General features: G+C 49.0%; 1 protein-coding gene across 4 annotated transcripts in view; it reads left to right on the top strand.

The window, feature by feature from the left end:
- ABL1 (ABL proto-oncogene 1, non-receptor tyrosine kinase) overlaps positions 1-20,074 on the top strand; it is a 75,424-nt gene extending 55,350 nt beyond the window's left edge. For all 4 annotated transcript variants that reach the window (XM_013193979.3, XM_048053312.2, XM_048053301.2 and 1 more), the window contains 8 exons: positions 3,276-3,548; positions 7,461-7,545; positions 7,909-8,086; positions 10,415-10,599; positions 12,687-12,839; positions 13,439-13,528; positions 13,847-14,011; positions 16,579-20,074. In XM_013193979.3, the coding sequence (XP_013049433.3) occupies positions 3,276-3,548; positions 7,461-7,545; positions 7,909-8,086; positions 10,415-10,599; positions 12,687-12,839; positions 13,439-13,528; positions 13,847-14,011; positions 16,579-18,275 (2,826 nt within the window). In that variant the 3' untranslated portion in view covers positions 18,276-20,074. The remainder of the gene's footprint in view (positions 1-3,275; positions 3,549-7,460; positions 7,546-7,908; positions 8,087-10,414; positions 10,600-12,686; positions 12,840-13,438; positions 13,529-13,846; positions 14,012-16,578) is intronic.
- The last annotated feature ends 4,183 nt before the right edge of the window (positions 20,075-24,257 follow it).

Here is a 24,257-nt window from a genome sequence, read left to right as displayed (position 1 = left end):
TCCAGTGGCTTAACAGGATGCAGATTCATTCCCTTCTCATGGATCTTCGTGGATTTTTTGTGAGGGCTTTTAGTATTGTCTGCTGATGGCAGGGTGAGAAATCCCTTCATGTTAAGGATGTGTTGCATGGGTCAGTTTAACAACACCCTTACCAGCAGTCAGGAGACACGGTCTGATGGTAGAAGCTGTGGATAAACAACTAATTTGTGCAAAGCTGAGCAGCCTGGAGCACCTTGGAACAGCACGGCTGTTAGTTTGACTGAAGACGCACGAAAATTGACCAAATAAGAAGTGCCAGCCAGGATGCAAATTGCATGAGCCCCTGCGTAACCTCCCGCGCTGCAGAACTGCTGAGTCTGGCCCCGCTTTATGAGTACAGTGAGCAGCACTGGACCGTTTACGTGGGGAAAATGATCCAGTAAGCATCTTGAGCTAAGGCTTGGTGAGCGAGGTCACTGGAGGAGGGAGGGCGCAGCGAAGCTCGCTGCGTGGCACTGGCGGCATGCCCTTCATAGCTGCTCCTTGTTGCCTCGTCTTGTGATACGTGCTTCGCATTCCAGATGAAGATTTGAACACAGCCTAACTCTGATTTCCAGGAGTGCCGGTAGGGAGAAAGGACTTGAGGTGTCGGTGCTAAGATTTCATCACTGAGAGGGTAGAAAAGCTGCTTCCACAGGACGAACACGCTTGGTGGGTGGCTGGGTGTGCTTTTTCATGTAGGTAGAAACCTTCCTGGGTGTTCAAGCATGGAGCCTTGTCCTGGCATCCTGAGCTCTCTTCCCCAACCTGCTGTGGGTTTCTTGTGAAACCTTTGGCCGTTCATTTAACTTCCTTCTCAATCTGTAGCAAGTTCATATCTGTCACACAAAACAGGGATATTTGTAAATTCCACGAGATTTTGAGATAGTGGGATGCAAGCCATCATAAAATTAGGGACAGCTTCCTTCTCCACACTTCCCTGATGCTTCCAAGCAGTCCAAGAGTTCAGCATAGTTTTACACATCCATACTTTTATATTTTAGTCCTCAGTGTAACGTGAACTGCTAGTACCCCTGCTAGTACTGCAAGTTGTTCCCAAACAGACGCGGTTTGTTTCCAGTTGGGGTTACGCTGGCTATTCCGTGGTGGTCTGAAGAACTGTTTGCTTCTTGCCTTGCGACTGTGAGATCCCCTCTGAAGTTGCCATTCTTCTGTTCTCGGAACATCTGTTTTTAAGCTGATTTATTTCACCTCTGATCGCGAGTGGTGTTTTTTTAATCGTAGTGTTGAAATGAGACCTGGTCCAGTTCCTTCACCAAACCAATATTTGACTCCTTTTGGTGAGGACTGCGCACTGCTCCCCAGGAGGATGCCTCTCTTCCCTTGAGATACAGGTTTCTGTAGGAGTTTCACTGTCAGCAAACGTAGCGAAAGGAAAGAAGCTGCCTCCAGCCCAGCGTATAAAACCCTCCACTCATGCCCATGCACATCCAACAGTAAACGTGCTGTCACCAGAGTAAGTGTTCAAGGAGCTGTTCTGTTCACGTGGCTTACAGAAGGGTTGGCCACTCTGCATCTTCTCCTGCTCTCCAGAGCCCGGGTGCTGTTGCCCTCAGAGGAAATGCTGTTTTAACCAGGGGATGTGATTCCTCAGCAGTGGGAAGGGAGGCTTCTCAGCTAGCTGCCTTCTGTGGGTAACGTTCGTGTCCCAGAAGCCTTACAGAGGGCATTGCTCTGCTGCAAAGAGCAAAGCTTGAGAGCCAGCAGCCACCCTGCACCTCGCAGTAGTCAGTGGCCGATTTGTGGGGCTGTGCACTGCTGTGTAACCCTTTTTGGGTAACGCTGTGTGCCCGAGCTGAGCTTTTTTACCTTGCTGTAGCTCTTTCAAGTAAGTCCATGACATACGTAGCTGAGCGTTCCTGCCAGCTCTCACAGAATGGTCACCATCTGCACTGAAGCCTTTGCCTCCTTCTCAGAAACTGAAGCAGGAATTTGGGCCAGCAGGATGCCGAGGGGGAGAGGGCCTCTTCCGTGTCACTCCGACTTCCTTGGATGATACAGCTGCTCTTTTCACTCACCTTTTCATATTCGTAGGGCCAGTGCTCTTGTTTCCTTTGGAACATTTGGTGTTTTCCAATGCCTCTCGATCTCATTTTGGGTTTTCTGTAGTAAACAGACGCCTGCAAAGGAGGAACATCTGTACAGAAATTGCCAATCTCCAGATCAAAGGCTCTTTTCCTCCTCTCTGCAAACATTTTTTCTCTATAAATACATCTTCCTTTTCTGTTGGACATGTTCACTTAACACATCTGTGAAGCTCCAAAAATTTCTTTTTCCGTCCAAGAGTTCTGTCTAGGTGGAAGAAGCAGAGTTTGGCCCCAAGTCTGGGATTTGGGGCTGAGTGGCAGCCCTGTCAGCTTCCCAAAATCCCAGACAGATGGCCACTGCACGTGCACAGACTGAGCTGTTCGGTGCACATCCAGCGAGGCAGAAGGTTTCTCCCTCTCCTTCAGGTGTTGCAGCATCACTTTATTATTATGGTTATTATTACTCTTCTAGCTTTTGTCACTTTGCGTAGCAGAAGTTTGGACTGGAGTATGAAATAGGAAATAAATACAGAGCTGTGTTTATAGGTGTCACTTTTCTGCCTTTAGCAGGCTTTTAGGCTCAAAATGGATCCTCTCTGTAAATGTTAAAGCGGTAACAAATGCAGGCTGCCATGCCTCGCAGTAGGTCCGCACTCAGTGGTAATGATTTTACTTCGGTGTTATTGATCTGTGCCCATCACAAGGACGGAACAGACCAGCTGTCCAGCCGAATGCAGAACGCTATGCAGACCTTAGCCCAAAGCCAGGGAAGCTACCAGTTTGTTAATGAAACTTAAAGGAGAATTCAGGAAGGTGAAATGTCGTAACTCAGACAGGAATAATGTGATCCAGACGCTGAGGTAGAGAACCCGACGGTTCAGAAAGCATCCCACAATCTGTACTGACCAGCCTTTTGAAAGCAGACGTTTCAAGCAGCAGCATGCCAATCGAATGCTATTTGCAGTCATTCCTTCCGTTGTGTTTGAGCAAAGTGCATGTATTTGCTGGTGGATCCATGCACTTATGCAAGTGTTGATCTTTCTCAGCTCTGAGCTTCTGCGAGCTAGTTAAAGAGCAAGTGGAGCTCGTGGCACTGCAGTGTGACTGGAAGCCATGCAACACTTTGATTTCACGGTTTTAAATGTAGTTTCTGCATATGAATGCTCCAGTGTGCATGTGAATGAGCTTTCTCTTTCTCCTTGTCCCTAGCTGTACGTCTCTTCAGAGAGCCGCTTCAACACGTTGGCGGAGTTGGTCCATCATCATTCGACGGTAGCAGATGGGCTCATCACCACTTTACACTACCCAGCGCCCAAACGCAATAAGCCCACTATTTACGGGGTGTCCCCGAACTACGACAAGTGGGAGATAGAGCGAACTGACATCACTATGAAGCACAAGCTTGGTGGCGGGCAGTACGGAGAGGTGTACGAAGGAGTCTGGAAGAAGTACAGCCTTACAGTGGCTGTGAAGACCCTAAAGGTAGGACTCGCATCTCTCAACATTCCTACGTTCCTCTCCTTTCAGCAGGAGCCGAGTTCAGGCTGGCTGCCTTCCCTCAGCCCCACTTGACAGTTTGGGTTGGTGATAGCCCTTAATTTCTGTGCGTAGGCCTGGAATAACAGAGAACCTGAATTGATGACGGTTTTATGTGGCACTTGAAACACACATAACTAAACAGGATGTTAACAGCGCAATTTCTGCTTCAGAGCAGATGAAACCTCAGAAATGTAAATAACTGCTGTGATACCTCTTGCATTCAGGGGGTGGCAAAGGTGTGCTGCTCGCAGGTGAACGCACAAAGACAAGCTGGGGCATTAAGGAAAATTGCGGATCGTGACTCAGGCAACAGAAAATTCAAGGGCTGCGTTTCAGGGAGGATCTTAATGTTTTGATTGTTTGTCTTATGTGGCGTCTTTCGCAAAGACAAGCTCCCTGTGTACCTAGCAGTCTTAAGCAATTGTTCACAGCTGTTTATTATCAAAAGATACGGGAGGGGGAAAAAGTGTATCCAAGCTCAAGTATATTAAAATTCGTAAGAGGCTTTAGTGGGGAACTGGGTAATCAGTTCTGTTTCTGGCTCTGCTCCCTGATTTCTGAGTCTTGGTTTCCTTGCCTCTTGAAATGCAAATAATGCTCTGAGTTCATAAGGTCGTTGCTTAATTCATTTATGTTTATAAATGTGTCTTGAGATCTCCTGGCACCATCTACACACATTGCATTCGATTGCTTAATAAGAGTTTATGTTAACTTGACACCATGTTCTCTCTCCTCGCATTGGGATGTGGCTTGGGCTTGCAGAAACAAACAGAAGAAGGCTTTTTGTTTGTTTCTTTTTGTTTTTTTGTTTTTGCAATGGAAATTTTGAAGTGGAGAGACCTGCACAGGTGCGGTAGTGTCAGGGGAAGAAAGTTTCCTTGATTTGGGGAAAATATTTCTCCCTGACTGTCTGAACGGTGGCTACCTCGGTATTTCTGGGTTGCTATGGCTGCAGAAAGTATTTTCATTTTGGCCTTTTTTGTACTCTGGAGATTCCTTTTGCTGCTCCCCAGTGGAGAAGAGTTCAGCGCCTGGTTGCACAGGCAGCGAGTGACACCTAGTGTTACCGGTGCTCGGGCCAACGCACTGGGACCGACCGCAGGGCTTGCTCGGGAGCACCATGATGCAGGTGGAGCTGCGATGTGACCGGCTTGAACAAAACATCCGTATCTTGAAAAGGAGAAGGAAATCGTGTCCTGAAATGATAACTTTGCTGCAACATCTCCTTCCGTGGTGTGAGGATGCCTGATGTCTTCAGGTCTCTCGTTTGTGCCCAATTCTAATTTTTGCGTTCCTTCATCTTCTCTCTAAAACCCATCAACAGAGGCACATTTTGTGCGATGCCATCGAATCTCTGTGCATAACGAGAAACCTTAATACAGACCATGGCTGTTTCAAATAGATCAAATAAATATTTAATGAAACATGACTAAAAGTGGTTCATAATGTAATATGGAGCAGCATGTTCCACTGGGGAATGTAAGAATAACCAAAAAGAGAGTTGAGAAACACTTCAGTCTGCAATTATGCACACTAAAACCATCCTTAAAAGCAAATTTATAATCCACCGTCCTTAAATCCATCAGTCTGCTACCTGACAAGTGGGATTATAGCTTTCTTCAAAGTTTTGGGAAATATTTTAAAATCACATTTATATTCTGGTTCTACATGGGAAAACAAGCCTTCAGCAGCTGCTTCACAAACACTCAAACGACTCACTTTATCTTCATGTGAGAGAATATTTTTCAAAACTTTACGTGGTTCTGGTTCCCTCCCCATCTACCCCGTGTATCTGCATAAGAAAGATAAAGGGGAGGGAAAGCTAAAAGGAAAAAAAAAATCCCTCCCAGCTTCCTTTTGACTAGCAGGGCTCGGGAAGCTTCATTTGTTGGTCGTTTTTCTGTCATGTCTGAGCGGAGCTCACAGCCGGCACAGAAGACTGGCTCACCCGAGGAGACGATAAAAGCAGCACCCTGGTTTTTGGTTGCACGTAACCGGGAAGCGCTAGGCAGCGTGGCTGTGCTCGGATGTTTCCCATTTAAATATTTCATTAGGAACTCGGTGTGCTGGGTGGGAGGCAGCAGCGCTTCTGAAGGGGGTGTTACCGTCACACGGCCGCGCTCTGTTCTTGGGGTTTTGCACCTGGTAAGGAAAGAAAGGGGCCGCAGCGACTGGGGATGGAGCTTCGTGACCCGCTCCAGCATCATCTCCGGGCTGGATGCAGCCTGCTGGGACCGCGACCCAAACTCGTTGCCCTGTGAGGGCCATTAAATGGCTGAACCGTTGTGAGCTGGCCACCTCAGCACATTTCTTCCTGCACACGTCTACCCCCCCCCGTCCATTAAGGCTGCCTTCAAAGGCTGTCTTTTTTTTTTTTCTTTGTTTTCCCCAGCAGAGAAGCCTGTGATTTAAATCGGGCAACGTGCAGGCCAGGTGCCCCTTAATGAGGTTCGTGTAAGTCAGGGCTGAGGAACGGTCCTGTACTTTGCTAGGAACATATCGTATTGCTGGAACCCTTGTGTTTATTCTGTGGTTTTGTGCAGGGGAAGATGGAAACTGGTAAAATTCTGCTCTTTGCATGAGATCAGATTTTCAGAGAGATCGCAGTTACGGTAATTCTCTCTATGCATCCTCCCGATTGATTTGGTCACTGAGAGGTAAAGGACTGAAAACCGTCGAGCGGCCGTGCCGAGGAACCGCCTTTCCCAGTAGCACACAAAAGATAAGCGCGTGTTTAGGTCCGTTTGGCAACCTGGATTGTTAACCCCGTTTCCTTTGCCAAAGAAAACGGTTTAAAGTTCTGTTCACAAGGCCCTTTGGGCTATTAGTTTTGACAGAGCGTGCTCACAAAAAACACAGCTGCCAATCAAGTTAATTGGCGACGAATAGCAAATGATGGAATGAAACCACTCGAAAAAGGTTCTCGTAGCTAACTGCAGAGCAGAGCACTGCCTGGGTCTTAGAGCAGCAGCCCACTGTTATCATTCTCACCAGCAGCAGTAAATCCTCTCCAATCCGGCCTTAAAACACTTCGTCCATGTAGGCTGTCAACATTAATCCACCAACGGAAAAAAAAAAATGGATATAGAAAGAAACATTGCTTTAGGAATAGATCTGTATTTTTGCACCACTTTGAAATGACCTTCCGGCCATTTGGGGCGTATTTGCTTCAGAATACGGGCCTTTTGAGCCAGATTGGATCTTCCCTGGTTTTCTGTTGTGCCAAGCAACTTCATGGCGCTCAACAAATAGGTAGTGACACATCTGCCCGGAACAGTTACGTCACGGGTCAGATTCTAAATACCAGGAAAGAAATCTGTGAAACCTCGGGCTTTCAGTCAAGGAGTCGCTGCCGTCGGCCACGCTGCCCTGTCTGAGGGTGGGCGTTTCTTGCTCAGACCCAGCAGAATCAGGGGCTTGCATTTCAGCAGTTGCCCAAGCCTTCGATTGCGGCGTAGCCTTCCTTTTATTTTCACTCGAGTTTCTTTTCTTTCTGTACTGTTTATTTCATTCGGTTTTATTTTCTGTTAGGAACAAACATTTTTAGCTTTTCCCTTTTCAGCTCCTGCGTGGTCCTGTGAGAGGCCCTTCACAAAAGGGATATGGATTTTCTTGCTCTAAAAAGCTCTGTTCCAATACTACAGTATGAATGATAAAAATGTATTTTAAAAAATCCTACCAAAAAAAAAAAAGTTCCCAACTCCCTGGCATTGTGATGTGGCTACGGGGAAAAATTACCTTGAAAAAACTGTGGCTTATGTTGTCACTTTGCTGTTCGTTTTGTGTCCCCGTACAAAAAAACTGTTCCTCCTTTGCGCACGCTGTCCTTGCCAAAGCTTTGCTGTTGTTCTGCAGGAGGATACCATGGAGGTGGAAGAGTTCTTGAAAGAAGCCGCAGTAATGAAGGAGATCAAGCATCCGAACTTGGTGCAATTATTAGGTAAGTGATAAATACCAAGCAGGGGGATTTGAACTTAAACCCTTGTGCAGTGATACGGATGTTAAGGAGCAGATAAGCTGCTTACCGTACCAAGGCTTTAAATACAGACGCTTATTGTCTGGCAAAATTCACAATTTGTACCAGTAATACATGATTTTTAATGATCTCGTCTCCCTAACATTTTAACTTGCCAGAGCCTGAAGCAGGAAATTAAACCCCTCTATTAACCAGTTCCAAGCGCAGCTCAGTCTCTCTGCGAGCCCTGTATTTCCCCGTTAGAGGTGTAAATTGCCTTAGAAGACAAAATGCAAAAATGCACTGATATTCTCAGGCGTTCAAACCAAACTTTGTCTTGGTCCTTAGGGGTGTGCACACGGGAGCCTCCTTTCTACATCATCACGGAGTTCATGACGTACGGGAACCTGCTGGATTACCTGCGTGAGTGTAACCGGCAGGAGGTGAATGCGGTGGTGCTGCTGTACATGGCGACTCAGATCTCCTCAGCCATGGAGTACCTGGAGAAGAAAAACTTCATTCACAGGTAGGAAGGACACTGAGCACCCTAGAATCTCAAGCACAAAACGCACCTTGGTTTATTTTCAGGTTATCCCAGCATTGACTTCGGATGCAGTCCACGTCCTACATTTAAGACACTGCTGTGCTGCATTCTCACCCAGTGCATTGACCTGTCTGTAGGACGGTCTTCTAATTGTTTTTCTCTGTGCTTTTTTTCTTTCTTTTTTTGAAGCAGATGCAGGCTAAAGACATATCAGTACTTTTATAGTTTGGACAAATGCCTTAGCTCTAAACGCTTCCTCAGGTAGCAGGCTCTTAATGGACCAGATAAGCCTCTGCCCTCCCCTGATTCCAACAGCCCTTAAAAACTGCTGCAGGCAGTTGGTGTTGCTGGATGTGGACAGGTGCTCACAGCAAAGCCACCCTCTTAGTGCCACCTCAGCGTGTGTCCCTTCTCCTTTGTCTTGCTTTTTTCATCCCCTATGGGGATTGTTTTCCATTATTGACCAGATTGCGTATTTGACTTTAATAAGCATCTTTGCAGTCTTAAAGTCCCAAAGACTCTGACCTTTAAGCGTGCTGCAATTATGGCTAGAGCTTCGCATTCTTCGTCTGTAGAAATGGCCTCCTAGCAATATAATGACACATCCTGTGCGAAGGTTTGAGAGTCGCTGAGTTTAATACAAGATGTTCTCTGTGCCACAGTGTGACCTTTCCTACCCAATTAGCTGGAATATGAAATTAGCACATGTTTTTTTATAGAGACAAATATGAAGATCGTGTGTAAAGTTCTAGGTCTTCCTCTAAGACATGCGTTGCCTTTGCTGCCTGAAAGGCTTGTTTAAATGCTTCTGTCAGTCAATAAAGTGAACGGTGATGCTGCAAATTAAATTTTTTCCACCCTTTGATTTGCTCTGTTGAAAGTATTTCATCCCTTCAGCCTGCAGGAAGTGAACTTTAAAAACTGCTTTGTGTGAGTCCCATTTGTCTGCTCTCCTGTTCATTTCATTTCCTCTTATTTCTGATGACCCATTTATCTAAAATAAATAGTAGCATTTTTCCTTATCAGCCACCCCCATACCCACCTACCCAATTATTTTAGGAGTGTTGTCACAATTCGCATCCATGAATTCAAATGCTGGGCTGTGACCTCATTTAATGAATCAGGAAGGAGGAGGAATTTGATTATGAAGAGGAGCTTTTATTTAGACACACATTGTAGTAATCAGCATTGATAAGAAGATACATTCAAAAACATAGTGGAAATTTAATGGACATCTCCTAAGATGTACTTTTTAAAATCTGTTCTGGCTGAGCAGAAGAAACAAACAAAAGAAACAGCAGTGTCTGCCTCGTATTTGAAGAACATCTCACGCTTTCTGGTAGAATCAATTTTTAGTTCAATGTAACATAATCTGAAGAAGCGTTTTTAGTAAAACTTGGTATTAGGAGAAATGTAATTCTGTGCTTTACATTTTTATACTCATCGAGCATTTCTGAGGGTGCTAACAGCACGTCTGAGGCAGGGAGGTGGCAAATGCGGCATGTGCATCTCTCACCTGCCAGGGTGAAGGCAGGTGAAAAAATGTGGAGGAAAAGCTCGATTTGCTTATTGCTCAGTCTTTTAAAAATGAAAGTGCTGATAGCAGAGGCCACAATAGGTTTGAAAAGGCCAAAATCTCTCCTGTTTGAAGATTAGGCTTTGAACTGAAAGGGTGAGAAGAAACTGTTGTCTTGCAGCTACCCACGCAGGCTTTCTTCTGCCTCCTTGCAAGGCAGCTGGGGTTGCTGCCTTTATAGGTGCTGTCACCGAGCTGTCTGTATGGTCACCAATGGCATTTTTGTGTTGGGTATGAAAACATTGCGTTGTAAGACGTGGTATCCTTGGGAGGAAGGAGAGCATAGCTGGGGATTAAACCTGGTAGTTGAACAGGGACTGGAAGAAGAATTCTGGAGAGTGACTGGTGTTGTCTAGGGTGATGGAAGTGTTGGAAAAGTGGGCAAGAAGTGAGGCATCGCAACTTCTTTAATTCAGTGCTCGTCCTCAGCTATTGATAACTTGAGCACTGACATTTCTTTAAATTATTTTTATCCTGAGGGTGGCAGCTTTTATTGAAAGTGAGGGGGCTTCTCGAAGCTTTCACTTCACATTAAAAAAAAAAAAAAAGTTGGGATGACGGTCTTACAAAGCCGGAATGGAAAATAACTTTACCTCTTACATGTATGCGCAGAACTCCATAATTTCTGTGTAATACTCTGATCAAAATAATCACATGCAGGCCCAGACTTCTTCGGGAACAGCGAAAAGTGAGATGACAGACCACTCATTTCCTGGTTTTGTTCTTTTTTTTAGGGACCTCGCTGCCAGAAACTGCCTTGTAGGGGAGAACCACTTGGTGAAGGTGGCAGACTTTGGCCTGAGCAGGCTAATGACAGGCGACACATACACAGCCCACGCTGGAGCAAAATTCCCTATCAAGTGGACTGCACCAGAAAGCCTGGCCTACAACAAATTCTCCATTAAATCTGATGTCTGGGGTAAGAATTTTATGTACAGATGAATTCGGATTATAGCCTTGTGTAGCCTTCTTTTCCAGGGCTGTGCAGTGAGTACATTGTGAAACGTTTCAGGAGAGAGCGCGTTCCCTAGTGTGAGCTGTGCTGTTCTGTGAGCTTGTCAGAGTTCAGGGATTAATCTCTGCGAATTCAGTCCTTGAGTGGAAAACTGAGGATGCAGACCTGGCTTTGTATGTTTGAGTCGTTGGCAAGTATGAAAATAAAGGATGCTGTAGTGTTTATAGGAATGTATGGAATGGGGCTGGAGGGCACCAGTGCTGCTGACTTGATAGAGTTCTGGCACAGAGCTATGAAGCAATATATTGTGATATAGCCAGGAAGTTTCAAACTACTTTATGGAGGAAAGTGAGAATCTGGTTCATTTTTATGTTAAAAAATTATGTGTATATCTGTCTAGTGATAGCTCCGAGCTCGTCTTTCTGCATTTTAAAAGAATAATCTTTGGAATGAGATGAGCAGAAACAGAGAGAAAATTTGATGACAAATGGTTATTGAAGAGCCCTGAGGTGGTGGTGATAAGACTAGGCTTAGCTAAATGGAGCTAAATTCTATCAAATCTGACTGTAGAAAATTTCATTGTACTTTTTATCAGCCTTTCTTTGGATTTTATATCTCTGCCATAGCTGATGGTCAAATTCTCAAAAGTGCCCAGTGACATAAGATAGAAGTTGGAGGGACTTGGTCCCAAGGGCACTTGAGAAATGTTATCCTGAGCATCTTTTATATATATATATATAAAAAGAACAGGCAGTAGGAAAGCAGCAGTGAAGTTTTCTGCAGATTTGGGGAAACGGTGCAGAGAAAGGCTTCATTTTGAAGGAACTTCTAGGGGACGGCTGATAGAAAACGTTCCAGAGATGGCAGAGAGCAACCCTGCTGAGGTCTGTGTGCTGAGCAAGGTGTTTCTTCTGCTCCGGGCTGGCGTGGCGTGGCGCTGGCCGTTGCTGGGTAGCTGCCGCAGTCCCCAGAATGCTGCTGAATTGCTGGCGGGGCTGTAGGGATCCCTGTCGTATTTAAACAGTGGAGTACTCCGGGAATTTCCGAAAGGATTACTGGGTGTCTTTAATTAAGGTTAGTGTAACCTTGCAGAGTGAGAGTCGGGGCGGTGGATTAGGGGATCTGACTGGAGCACGCCAGCCATCCCTAGAGGCCACGGCTGCTGCTGGCCATGCCAGGGTTTGGATGCTTTTCACCTCAGTGCCTCGAGACAGAAATCAAAGAAAATTGTGCACAGAAATGTCTAATGTAAATTGCCCTTGGTGGTGTTACCATGTAATGTGATGTGATTTCCTTACTTATGCAGAATTGTAATCGCTTTCTCTTCAGTTTAAGGCCAGAATAGGGTGACTGAACTAATTACATGCAGGTTGCTGAACTGGTGTTGAGTCTGTTCTGCATGCCTGACTCCTGGGTTAGCTGCCTGACCCTGGCGCTGACCTGCACCGGGTTCTGGGACTTGAACGCCTCGCCTGGTTTACAACCTTTTCGTGCTCTCCCTTTTGACTGTTCAGCTTTCCCCGTGACCACAATGTCTCACCCAGCCATTGTCTCCTTTGTAGCAACTGCTGAAGATCTCCTCTTGCTGCTGGGTCCCCACTTTCCCCTCCAGTCTGCAGCTAAACAAGGGTGCCCCAAAAACCACCGAGCTATTAAAACATGCGAGTCCTCTAGGGAGAGGCTGCAGATGAGAGGAGCTGTCAAATTGAGAGAGAGACTGCAGTGCAGCAGTGAAACAGTTTCAGCTAATCCACTGTGAAGTCTCTTAATTGTGCCTTTAATAGGACTTGAAGGATCTCAAGGCGTTCAGGTTTGAGACAACTGATACATTGAAAATTAGTCTAATTCTACCCTGTCATATCTCAGGAAACTTGTCTGTGCTGACGACGGGGCTCGTTACGCTGCTTTAACATTTAAGCTGCTGCCGAGCACGGGATCTGAGCCACCCAGAACTGGTTTAAGTGCAGCACTGTTTAGTGACTACTCCCACTAAACATCCTCTCAAATTGAAAATGAAAACAAAGCTTATCGATTTTTTTTTCCCACTGCAGCTTTTGGTGTTCTGCTGTGGGAAATCGCGACCTACGGCATGTCCCCGTACCCTGGGATTGACCTGTCTCAAGTCTATGAGCTGTTGGAGAAAGACTACCGCATGGAGCGCCCTGAAGGCTGTCCTGAGAAAGTCTATGAGCTCATGAGAGCGTGTAAGTTTTCTTCAGCCCTGCAGACGGACATGCTGCTATTTAGCTCTGCAGAGATGCAGTAGGAGTGCCAGGATCTGGCCACACGCAGCCAGACACAAGAAACCCTCTGCCAGTTGTAGTGGAGATGCAATGCAGTGTAGAAGTGCTCGCTTCAAACCGCTTTCCCCAGAGGATGAAAGCACTGCGAAGCCGGCCGTCCTTCTCTGCTGGGAGTACGTGGGCCTTCGGGAGGGGTTTGTTGTTCAGCTCAGTGTTTTCTGTCTCCTTTTTCCTGACAGCTTAACAAAAAGCTTGTGCTCCAAGGGCGAAGCAGGAGTTTGTTAGGCTTCTTAAGGGACCGAGCATTGCTCTTCCGCTGTGGCCTTCTGGTACATGACTTTTGTAGTGTGACAGATTTTTATTCCAGGGGTGCTCAGCACCTACTGTTACTTTGGCTCAGTGGTGGTTGCAGATACCCAGCGCCCTTCAAATCAGGTTTCCAGTTGATGTTTTCTCTCGGCCGTTTTATAAAAAGGGAGCTGTGATAGCTAGCACCTCCTGGCGTAGTGTAACGAATGTCCAGTGCTGGGGGGCAGTTCTGAGCCGTGGTGTTTTTGCAGGCTGGCAGTGGAGCCCCTCCGACAGGCCTTCCTTTGCTGAGATCCATCAGGCATTTGAGACGATGTTTCAGGAATCCAGCATATCGGACGGTAGGTCTTGGGTCAGGTAGTTCCAGGGATGGGACAGGGGGCACTCGTGTCCTTAACTCTGCATGTAGCTTACAGGCTTCTTTGCGGTGACATTCAGCCGTGGGTTCCAGTGCCTGATGTAAACGGTGCAGAAAGCAGACGTACACTTACGTGGGGGCTTCGTCTGGGTCTGATTTTAAAGGGCCAAATGGCTGAACAACCTTAGGGAGCTTCTGCTTTGCGGTGTTTGCTTTTCTTTTATGTAATTAACTCTGAGCAGTGCAATAGTTTTTATATTGTGTCTATTATAGTGATTTTTTTGTCGTCTGTGTATTGCAGAGGTGGAAAAGGAATTGGGAAAGAAGGGCATGAGGAGCGTAGTGAGCAATTTCCTCCAGGCCCCGGAGTTACCAACCAAAACACGAACGTCAAGGAGAGCTGCTGAAAGCAAAGATGCCAACGAGGGTTTGGAGACTGCACATGCTCGAGGCCAGGGGGAATGTGGTAGGTTTTAATTAAAGTCATTATTCCTTCAGGAAATACAGGGGAAAACAAAATGCAAGTCCCGGTCTTCACCTAGGAAAAGCAGTGTCTAAAAGCAGGTGCCACCTTTGTGGATCAGTATTGTGTTTCTGGGTGACATGCTGCTGAGATCGCTTCCCTGGGTTCAGAGCTCCTTTTATCATTTTTTTTTACAGAAAGGAAGGCTGTTAATCTTGGGACCAGATACAAACACACAGCATCTGGGAGTGCAAATGCTTAGCTGGCTGAGGGATTGGCGCTATACCTGCGGTTGCTTAGAGAAGCCCTAGGAGTTGTTTTAACTTAATGGCTGTCTCCTACAGCTCCCCATAGACCAGAGCCTGAGCACAGAGCTCTCTGATCATATTCTCTTCCCATTTCCTGGTAGAAGCTATCGGTGGGATCTCCCACTGCATCCGAGTGCTGGGTAATCTGCTGTGTTCAAGCCTCTTTAAGCTACCACACTGCATAATTTAAAGCAGGACGATTGCTCAGGTTTAGCAAGCCCCATAAGAGAGGTTTCTTCAGTGTTTCATCATAGCAGGTCTGTGCTTGTAGCGCTGAAGAGTATTACTCCTGGCATGTACCAAACATAATTTCAGCAAGGGACAAGGAGATATTTACAGAATCTTCCATGAAATTAAACTCTATTCAGTCAGTTTCTTCAAGCATTTACCTTCCATTTTGGGGTAATAAAAGCAGTGGTAAAACACTGAATTTATACAGTAGGTTTGTATCCAGATCGTTTGAAAAATAACAAGATAAAACAAAATACATTTTTTTCCACCTTCTGTTAAGCGTGCCTTATGTGACCATTCACGTAACTGACCTTTTTTCGGTAATGACAAACTCAACCTAGTAGTACATGTATCAGTAGCAAATGTATGTCTAGACAAAGGAAAAAAAGAAAAAACAAGAGGGAATGTAAAATCCAGGAAAAAGAAAGCGTCAGTGACTTAAATAGAAAGGAAAGTTATTTACAGAAGGGCTTGGAAACACTGATTTATAAAGCAACTTAGTTTTCTAATGAAAATTAAACGACTCTTCTGCTTCTTTTGTAAAAAGGTAAGAATAATGAGCACAGTATGCCCGTATTTTTTGTTGTAACTCAATTAATACAACACAGTGTTGAAGACCAGTGGTAAATCCAGCCTGCCATATATAGGAAATATAATTGCCTGGTATTACGAGCTTTGAAGTAAAATAACTTCATTTAAATACTTAAGGGCTTTGAAAGATTCAAGTGCAGCAGGAATAATATAATTTTAACACTATGCTGGGAATTATTTCATTCTTTCTTGTGAAAAAAAAAATGTATTTCACATTGTAGTTTTATTGTAGATTCCTCTTCAATTGTCAGTGTTTTCATAGCAAGCCAGTGTCTGGAAGCCAAAATGTAGTGCAAGCTGCTGGTTTTCTCTGCATCTCCAGAGCTCCACCATGTCTAGACACGGTACAGCCATGGCCTCAACCTTCTGGTTGTCCAGGTCCACGTTAGTTTACGTGTGTGAGTGGTTTAGCTGCACGTGGTCCTGTGGAAGCGTGCTCTTTTCCCAAAGTACCCAGCCGTTTTTCTTCAACTTCTCCCTTCTCAACCAAAATAGTACTGGCAGCGTGACAATCACCGATGCTAAGAAGCATCCTCTTCCTCCTTGTCTCTGCTTCATCTCCCTTTGCTACCTGCTCGAGCTGTAAATGTACCTGCTGCCCTGAAGGCATTCCTCTCTCGAATTAGCATGCCGTCGGAGTGCCTGACCGAGAAAGAGGCCCCCAGTCAGTCAAATGCAGAGCCCTTCAGGACTCTGTAAAAATTTATTATAAACCACTATTCATTTTTAAATACCTCTTGTAACTGGAGAAAGGGTGACCCCGTCATTTCCTTCTGGAGCGGTCCTGCTGAAGGAGGCTGTTACCACCACTTCCCTCCGTTATTGTACAGAACTGACCATCTCTGCGGCGCTGTGACCTGAGGCATGCAGCTGTCAAGGGATGTCTTGGTTTCTGCTTGTGAAAAAGTTATTTCCATTCCCCGTGAAGGCTGGTATCAGGGAAGGAGGTTAGGAGTATCAGAATCTAAATGTACAAGGAGCCTGGGGATTGAGGTGGGTTTGCGGAGATGTCGTATTAATTCAGAGGGTCAGCTGTTCTGAAGGCAGCGACAGCGCAGGGACCAAAGAAAAGGCCTCTTCATGTTTATCTTCTTCTCAGGATGAAGTTTAGACAAGTCTCTGGATGCTAGGGTGGGAATCTGAACATAAACAGTTGGTGTTTGGATGTTGCTGTTTAAATCAGAAGCCTACAGGGAAAGCAGTTTGGCAGCCAAGCCCTATATTGGCCACCTCAAAAATGAGCGTATGTAGGATTAGGGACCGCATTCATTCAGCCTAGGCTTCAGCGTAGCTGTACTTGCTTTATTCCTGGTGTGGAGCTGGCTTTCTTTGTGGAACCTGCACCTTTTTGGAGGTGCTGCAGTGGTTTGATCCTGGAAGCAAACAGATTGTCCTGCCTGTTGAGGCGCAGCTCAGCAGACTCTTTTCTTTCCCTTGCAGACCCTCTGGACCACGAGCCTGCTATTTCTCCCTTGCTCCCACGGAAGGAGAGGGTGGCTCTGGAGAGCAGCTTGAATGAAGACGAGAGGCTGCTTCCGAAAGACAAGAAGCCCAACCTCTTCAGTGCCCTTATCAAGAAGAAGAAGAAGACTGCCCCTACCCCTCCGAAGCGGAGCAGTTCCTTCAGAGAGATGGACGGCCACTCGGACCGCAAGGCGGGTGGGGAGGAGGAGGGCAGGGATGCTGGCAACGGGGCTTTCACTGCGCCTCCCGCAGATGCAGGTGACCCCTCCAAATTTCAGAGCCCGAGCAACGGGGCTGGTGTCACCAACGGGGTTGTCGCCGGGAACTCTGGATTTTTATCTCCCCACTTACGGAAGAAGTCCAGCACGATGAGCATCAGTCGGGGGGTGGCTGGCGAGGAGGAGAGCAGTTCCAACTCCAGCAAGCGTTTCTTAAGGTCCTGCTCAGCCTCCTGCGTGCCCCACGGAGCCAAGGACACCGAGTGGAAATCCGTGACTCTGCCTCGGGATCTGCAGTCCACGGGACGCCAGTTTGATTCCTCCACTTTTGGGGGGCACAAAAGCGAAAAGCCAGCACTGCCTCGGAAGCGGGCAAACGAGGCCAAGACTGACATTGCTGTCAGGGGGACAGTGACCCCTCCTCCACGGCTGCTTAAGAAAAACGAAGAGACCACTGACGATGTGTTCAAGGACGCAGAGTCGAGTCCTGGCTCCAGCCCTCCCACTCTGACGCCGAAACTCGGCCGTAGGCAGCCTGCTGCCCCTCCTTCCTCCAGCGTGCTGCACAAGGACGATGGAGTCAAATCCAGTGCCTTAGGTACCACTGTGACAATGGACCAAGGTTCTGCTGCCAAACCCAACTCTGCCGGGTTTGCAGGTGCCAGCAAGGCTGCTGAGGAGCCCCGGCTGAGGAGGCTCAAGCAGACCTCGGAGTCGGCAGGGAAGGACAAAGGGAAGTTATCGAAGCTGAAACCAGCCCCTCCGCTTCCGCTCTCTTCGTCCTCCGTTGGCAAGCCTGGAAAAGTGTCTCACAGTCCCAGCCACGAAGCAGCAGCAGATGCGGTGTCGGGTCCGAAATCCAAACAGTTGACTCAGGTTGCAGATGCTGCGAGCAGCGATGCTGTCAAGCCAAACCAGTCCGGGGAAGGCGTGAAGAAGCTGGGGATCCCCTCCGTACCAAAGCCACAGTCCTCCACAAAGCTGCTGATGAGCACGGCAACCCCAGCTGCCTCTTCCTCGTCTGTGCCGTCCGCCCCAGGCGGGGAGCAGCCGTCGTCTACGGCCTTCATCCCTCTCATATCCACCAGGGTCTCTCTGCGGAAGACCCGGCAGCCCCCAGAGAGGATCGCCAGTGGCACTATCACGAAAGGGGTGGTGCTGGAAAGCACGGAGGCTCTCCGGCTCGCCATTAGCAAGAACTCGGAACAAATGGCAAGCCACAGCACTGTCTTGGAGGCCGGCAAGAACCTCTACACCTTCTGCGTGAGCTACGTGGACTCCATTCAGCAGATGAGGAACAAATTTGCCTTTCGGGAGGCCATCAATAAGCTGGAGAACAACCTACGGGAGCTTCAGATCTGCCCAGCGACGGCTGGCAGTGGTCCTGCAGCCACCCAGGACTTTAGCAAACTTCTCAGTTCGGTGAAAGAAATCAGCGACATTGTTCAGAGGTAGCAGAAGCCAGGTTTAAAAAAAAAAAAAAAAAGAATAAATCACAGTGGGCCAAAGTCAACTGTTGAGAGAGTAACAGCATGTGCGGACTGACAAAGGACTGGGGCGTTCAGGATAGGGCTGTGCAAAAGCCACAGGCTGTTTGTGGATGCCCCAGCTCCAAAGAGCAGGGCTGTGCTCAAGAGGCGCTTTCCACCCTCTTGGCCCAGGTTCCCTGCGTTTCATTTACTCGTAATCGTCTTATCTGTGGAGTTCCTGCCTTGTGGACTACAAGTCTAAGTGCTGATGTCACATCATGCCTTTTTATTAATATTTTATTGCTCTGGACAGACTGCTAAGACTGACGCCAGACTGATGGACACTGAGATGCCATCCTCCTCAGGAGGACTTCCTACTGCGTTTTCCTGCCCTCCCTCTGCCCCGCTGTGCAGAAGGACCGGTGTTTGAATAGCAATATAACCATTGCGTTTCTCGGGAGAGTTGCAGCACGTGTCCCCAAATCTGACATTTACCTGGCATTAATGCAACACAGCTGGAGCTTGGGAGAGGAGGGGGGGAAGTCCTTAATGTAACTTTTTAAAATGATAGAATGCTACACGTGATGTTTACCCAAATTCTTCCTGCGATTCCACCTGCTGCCCTTTGTATCTGTGTTCTCAGCATTTTCTTAACGTTTTTGAGCCCAGGTGAGTTGCTTGGGCTCAAACTGTTGCAGACAGCCCCCACTCACGTAGTGGCACAGGAGCCTGTCTGCAGGTCTCCTCGGCAGCGATAAAACGGACTGGAGAAGGTCCAAAGAAGGACGTTGCTGTTGCACTCTCATTATACCTGACATTAATTGGGGTGGAGGGTTGCAGAGCAGGCCTGGGAGCAGTAGGCTGGTGCTGAGCAAGGCATCGCTCCGTCAGTGACGGGAGGGGATAGCTTAGGGTGAGTTCAAAGATACCACTGTGCCTCCAGCAGTTGCTTCAGTTGAGCTTGCGCATCGCGGATGGGCAAGAGCTGCTGTTTTCTCTAGGTGAATTTCCAGCCTTTTTTTTACGCTGTGAGCGGAGGTGGGACCTGGCTTCTGCGCTCCTGTCGAGACCGGTGCTTCGCGGGGCTGCGGTGCTGCCCTTGCCAGGCCAGCGCCGGGTCCCCTTGAAGAGCTCAGCTGCCAGTGCTTAGGGGTTGAAACCATCGCTGCCTTCGTGCTTCGTTCCACCCAGCGTCGTACAAGGAGCTGTGAAGGCTGCAGACACCTCTCTTTGGGTAGGTCTCCCGAGGAAGCTGCCAGCAGGGCTCCTGGGCTTCCTTCCCAAGGCCCTGTAACCTTCCCGACTAACGCAACACGACTGGGAACTAACTGTGACTCGTGACAATAGTGAAAGAACAAGGTTTAGGGCTATTAACAGTGCAATTTAACTCTTAACAGTTCCAAACAAGAGAAAAAAAAAAAAAAAAGGCATTTTCTATGTCCTGTCCCCTGTAACTCTTGTGGCCCCTCTTGTGTATCCTAAACACTAATTGCCTTCCATTGTATTTTATTCTGTTCTCTTTGGGACTGTTCGTTTTGTATATGATTTCTAGTAGTTCACTCTTGTGTGTTCACGCCACTTCTCGCCCTCACAACCAGCCATGACTTAACACGTGACAAATGTTTAAAAGAAACTACACACTTCTGCCACAGGCTGCCTTTAAAATGTAAGGAAAAGAAAAAAAAAAAAAAACAAACTTGGACTGTCTCTTTCCTGGAGGTACTGTTTTTACTTTGATAACATATTGTGCCACTATATTATACATTTGTATCTCGTTATTACACACTTTTGTAGACTTGTCTTTTTTACAGTGTGTAAATAGCTCTGTCCTTCATCTCTGTGACACTTCGGGGGGTCGTTTCCCCTTTAACTCGGTCCGGTACAGACGGTTTCTGTACGCGACTTCCAGTTCTGCCTCCTCTCTTTTCTCTCTCTTTCATTTTTTTGATTTATTTTTTATTCCAGTCTCTCTCGCGTAGTATATTTAAAAATAAATCAATGTTGAGGAAAACCCCTGTTTGTCTGTTAACAAATATTTTCAAACCCAGCTACCTCTGCTGAGACCCCCCCCTCCGAAAAGAGTCGATCCCGGTGTGAGCGCCTCGCCGGGGCCCCTCGGCACAGCGGCTGCTCAGAGCAGGCAGCAGCGCCTTTCCGCACGCTTTGATCTAGCTCTGAAAAGTCAGGAGAGGAAAAAAAGACGCACGGAATAAACACTGCCATCACCTGCTTTGAGGCAAACACTTTGCTGTTTTTTTTTTTTTTGGATTTAAATCACAGATTTGGTTTTAAACATCTTGTTAATTGCTCGCATTCTGTAATTCTGCTGCCATTGTTGGGTTTTCTTTTTTTTTTTCCCTTCTCCCTTCTCTGTTGCGAAGTGCCCCGTGAGTTTCCCTCCTCCTGCTGTCCAGGTGAGCAGGGGTGAGGCAGGGGGGCGCAGCTCGGAGCGGGGAGCTCGGGGAGCTTCCCACTGCTCCCAGGCGGCGCCGCCACGCCATATGGCCGCGGTGCTCACTTTGCAGGTTGTCTGTCTGAAATCCGGGAGTCGTGTTGTTTCCAAACGTCCGTCCTCGTTGCCTGCCTTCAGACCACCAGCAAATGTCAAAGGAGGGATCGGATCTGGGTGCCAAGCTGTGCTTAAAACGCGGCCCTCCGGCTCGCTACGTGGAGATGCTCACGAATAAAAGGGGATGAGAAGGAAAGGAGGGCACTGAGTGGTGTGCCTGAGGTCCTGCGGAGTTGCTCGGTGATGTTTTGGGGTTACAGCCCTGCTTGCCCCCTTTTCTAACCCCCCTCAATAACTCCCAGGTGAAATCTGCCAGCCCTGGCACAGGGGATGCCTGGCAGGCAGGCAGGGGAACGTGGGGGCTCCTCAGGAGGCTTGTCTGCGTCGGGCTGCTTCCAGGTTAGCATGGAACAGACGATGAGGAGCAGGAGGATGCTGTTGGCAAGTGTAAATTAGTCAATGGCCTGCACTTGGCAAGGCTCAAACTTTTTCGGCCAGGTGGTGGTGGCCGATGAACGCGTGCTCAAAGCTGCAAGGGGTTCCTGGCTGGTTTGTGACGATGACCCATGGCAAAAATCAGTGCCCAGGCTGCTCTTTGTATGCATCTCTGCCATAAAGACTGGGAGGTGGCAGATTTGGGGCTGGGGGAAGCTGGAGACGAGACCTGTCCCGGAATACAACCGTCCTGTGATCCCATCCCTGCTCGCAGGGGAGCAGTGTGGGATGGCAGAGGTCAGGGACCTGGCTGGGGAAAGCCCTGGGATGCGCGGCGTTGGGAGTGAAGGAGCAGGATTAAAGGCTAAATTTAGCTGCGTACAGTAGGAGTTGATTTAACAGATCGATGCATTTAACAGTTTGATTGCTCCAATTTTCAAGGCTATTGAGCTTGAAAGTGAGAGTGCTCTAGGGGAAAAATAGCTGTGTTTGTGTTTTTGTTTTGCTTTTTGTGTCTTTGAAATTACAATGTTCGCTCTTTTAAGTTTCCCTTTAATGTCATCCTGCTTTTTTTTTCGACTAGCTGCTTGTCATAAGATGCAAAACGTGGTCAGTGTTTTGCGCTCAACTCTTTCTCAACAGCTAAAGATAGGCTGGCGGGGCAGGGACGCTGCAGGACAAGCGGCACGCAGGTGCACGGAGCTCTGCCCGCCCGGGGATGGTCTGGGGCCAGCTGAGAGCCTCTCCTTGTCTGATATTAATCCCCCCACGATGAAGGGAGAGGAAAATGTGCCTAATCTCCGTGTCATGGCTGCGGAGAGGATCGTCCCATCAGGTGTGAGCAGGCTGGTGGCGGGCTGGGGGCCGATCCCGGCGCGGCTGGGCTGCTCGCGGGGAGCGAGGCGATGCCGGCACGGCCCTGGTGCCCCAACAGGACACTCCGGGTGCTCCCGGCGGAGCCCTGCGAGTCCTTTGACTGCTTATTGTGGTGGGGATTGCTGCTGGGTGTTTTTCGGTGGTGGATCCAGCTCGGCAGGAAGCTTACCTGCGAGCCGGGCTGCGCCGAGCTGCTTTCCCAGCAGTCGCCCCCCCGTCGAAGGCTGTGTGTTTGTACTAAAACCGGCACGGGTCCTGTCTTTCTCCCGGAGCTGCGGTGCTCAGTGACCCAGTTATGATGCATTAGCACCCGTTATGGGTCCCCTGCACACAATTAAATCGGGCTCTTTCTCTACGGAGCCTCCGCTGGGTTTCTGTGATTTGCGTTGTGCGCTCTGGCCACGCTGCGGGGCCGCTCCGGGCGGAGGAGAGGCGAGGGGAGACCCTGAGCAGCCACCAGGACAGAGCCCATGGGTGGAGATGGGGCTGGGGTGCCAGCAGGGCTGTACCTGCCCCACGGGAGGGTAACGGGGAGCTTCACAGGGGGCTGAGCACTTGCTCCCAGCACTTTTCCATTCATTTTTACCCCGCCGGTAAAAGCACCGGCTTTTACCTTTTTCAGGAAGGGTTTTTGTGCCTCGGTCAGAGCCGTGCCGTGCACAGCGTGCTTTCATCGTGCTGCTCCGAGCCCCTTCCCCGCTACACCCAGCGCTGCAGGGCCGGGGCTCTGCTGGCCCCAGCCGGGCTCCCAAACCTCCCCTGCCCTCCCTCCCTTCGGCAGCGCAGGGTAAAATTGATCAGTGCGTATTTATTGACCATTTGTACGCTCCAAAGAAGGGGGGGGGGGGGAGAAACGTTGCCATAGAAACATTGATAGAGCTCCCCCTCTCCTGATACAGCTCCCCACCTCCTGCGGGGGGGGGTCTGGAGGAGCCGAGGAGAGCCTGGAGATTTTGGGGTTGGGGGTCAGGCTGGGCTCAGCACCCCCCGTGCCAACCACCAGCACCAAACCGCGGTATCCTCCGCGTCCCCGCAAGCCTGGAGCCCTGCCCGCTCTGCGCCCTCGCTCTGCACCCCTGCAGCCCCCGGGGCAGCCTGTCCCACTGTCCGTCCGTCCGTCCTCCGGTGCCTGCCTGACCCACGGACAGCATCCTCCTGCCCTTCGCAGCTCAGCCTGCTCCAGCCTTCGGCTACAGCCCCGTCCTGCTGCGAGAGCAGCTCGCGCCGGCCCCGCGGCGCGGTGTTAAGTGCCGTCTGCCTGATGGATATTACAAAGCGCCTCTCGGAGACTGATTTTTTTTTTTTTTTCCCTCCTCCAACCAAGTCCTGACACAGTCTTTGATTTTGAGGGTGCAATTTAGCGCTCGCAAATAATTGCCCTGCTACATTTTCGTGCCTGCAATGAAATATTAGCAGTCGTTAGGCGCCTAACTTGCCCTCGGTGCCTGCAAGGCAGGTAGCTGGGCTGCTGATTGCGAATCTCTCTGCCTGCGGCGGCAGGCACAAGAGCAAACGGCGCTGTTGGCGTTGGCAGAGCTAAATCTGCCAAGAGGAGGAGAAGGCGGGCGCTGAGGAGCCGGGCTTGTTCTTCGCGGCCGTGGGCGTGCGAGCTTTTTGGGGAGCTCAGTCCCCAGCCGTACCTTTGGCAGGGGGGGGATTGGAGCGCCAGGGGTGGGTGCCTTCAGCCTCCCCGCACCCGGGGGCTTCCGCAGCAGCTCGGCTGGGCAGGGGTGGCCGTGGGAAGGAAGGAGCCCAGTTTTTGGGGAGGCTGTGGGGTGCCTGGACGGGGACGCTGGAGGTTGGTCATCGCCATCACACCCGCTGGGGACGGGTCTCTGCGTCGGCTCAGGGCTGGCGAGGCTGGGGCAGATTTGCCTGCTCACGTGGGGATTTCTGAGGATAAGATTTTCTCGAGCCCCGCTGCTTTGTCCCAGTTCGCACGCAGGAGCTGACTCTCCTCAGTGGCATCTTGACACTAAGCAGAATTTGCTGCCGGAGGGACTGCTCGTCAACCAGGAGGAGAGCAGCAGCTCGGCGGGGAGCTGGGGCCCTGCTCCTCACCCGCAGCCGTGCTGGGGACACCCGCTCCCGACAGCCCCCCCGGGACTGTCCCCACGTCCTCACCCCCCTGCCATCCTCCAGCCCCCC

Source organism: Anser cygnoides, chromosome 20 (genome assembly GCF_040182565.1).
Source record: "Anser cygnoides isolate HZ-2024a breed goose chromosome 20, Taihu_goose_T2T_genome, whole genome shotgun sequence".
NCBI classification, from domain to species: domain Eukaryota; kingdom Metazoa; phylum Chordata; class Aves; order Anseriformes; family Anatidae; genus Anser; species Anser cygnoides.
This window is presented reverse-complemented; position numbering and strand designations above follow the sequence as displayed.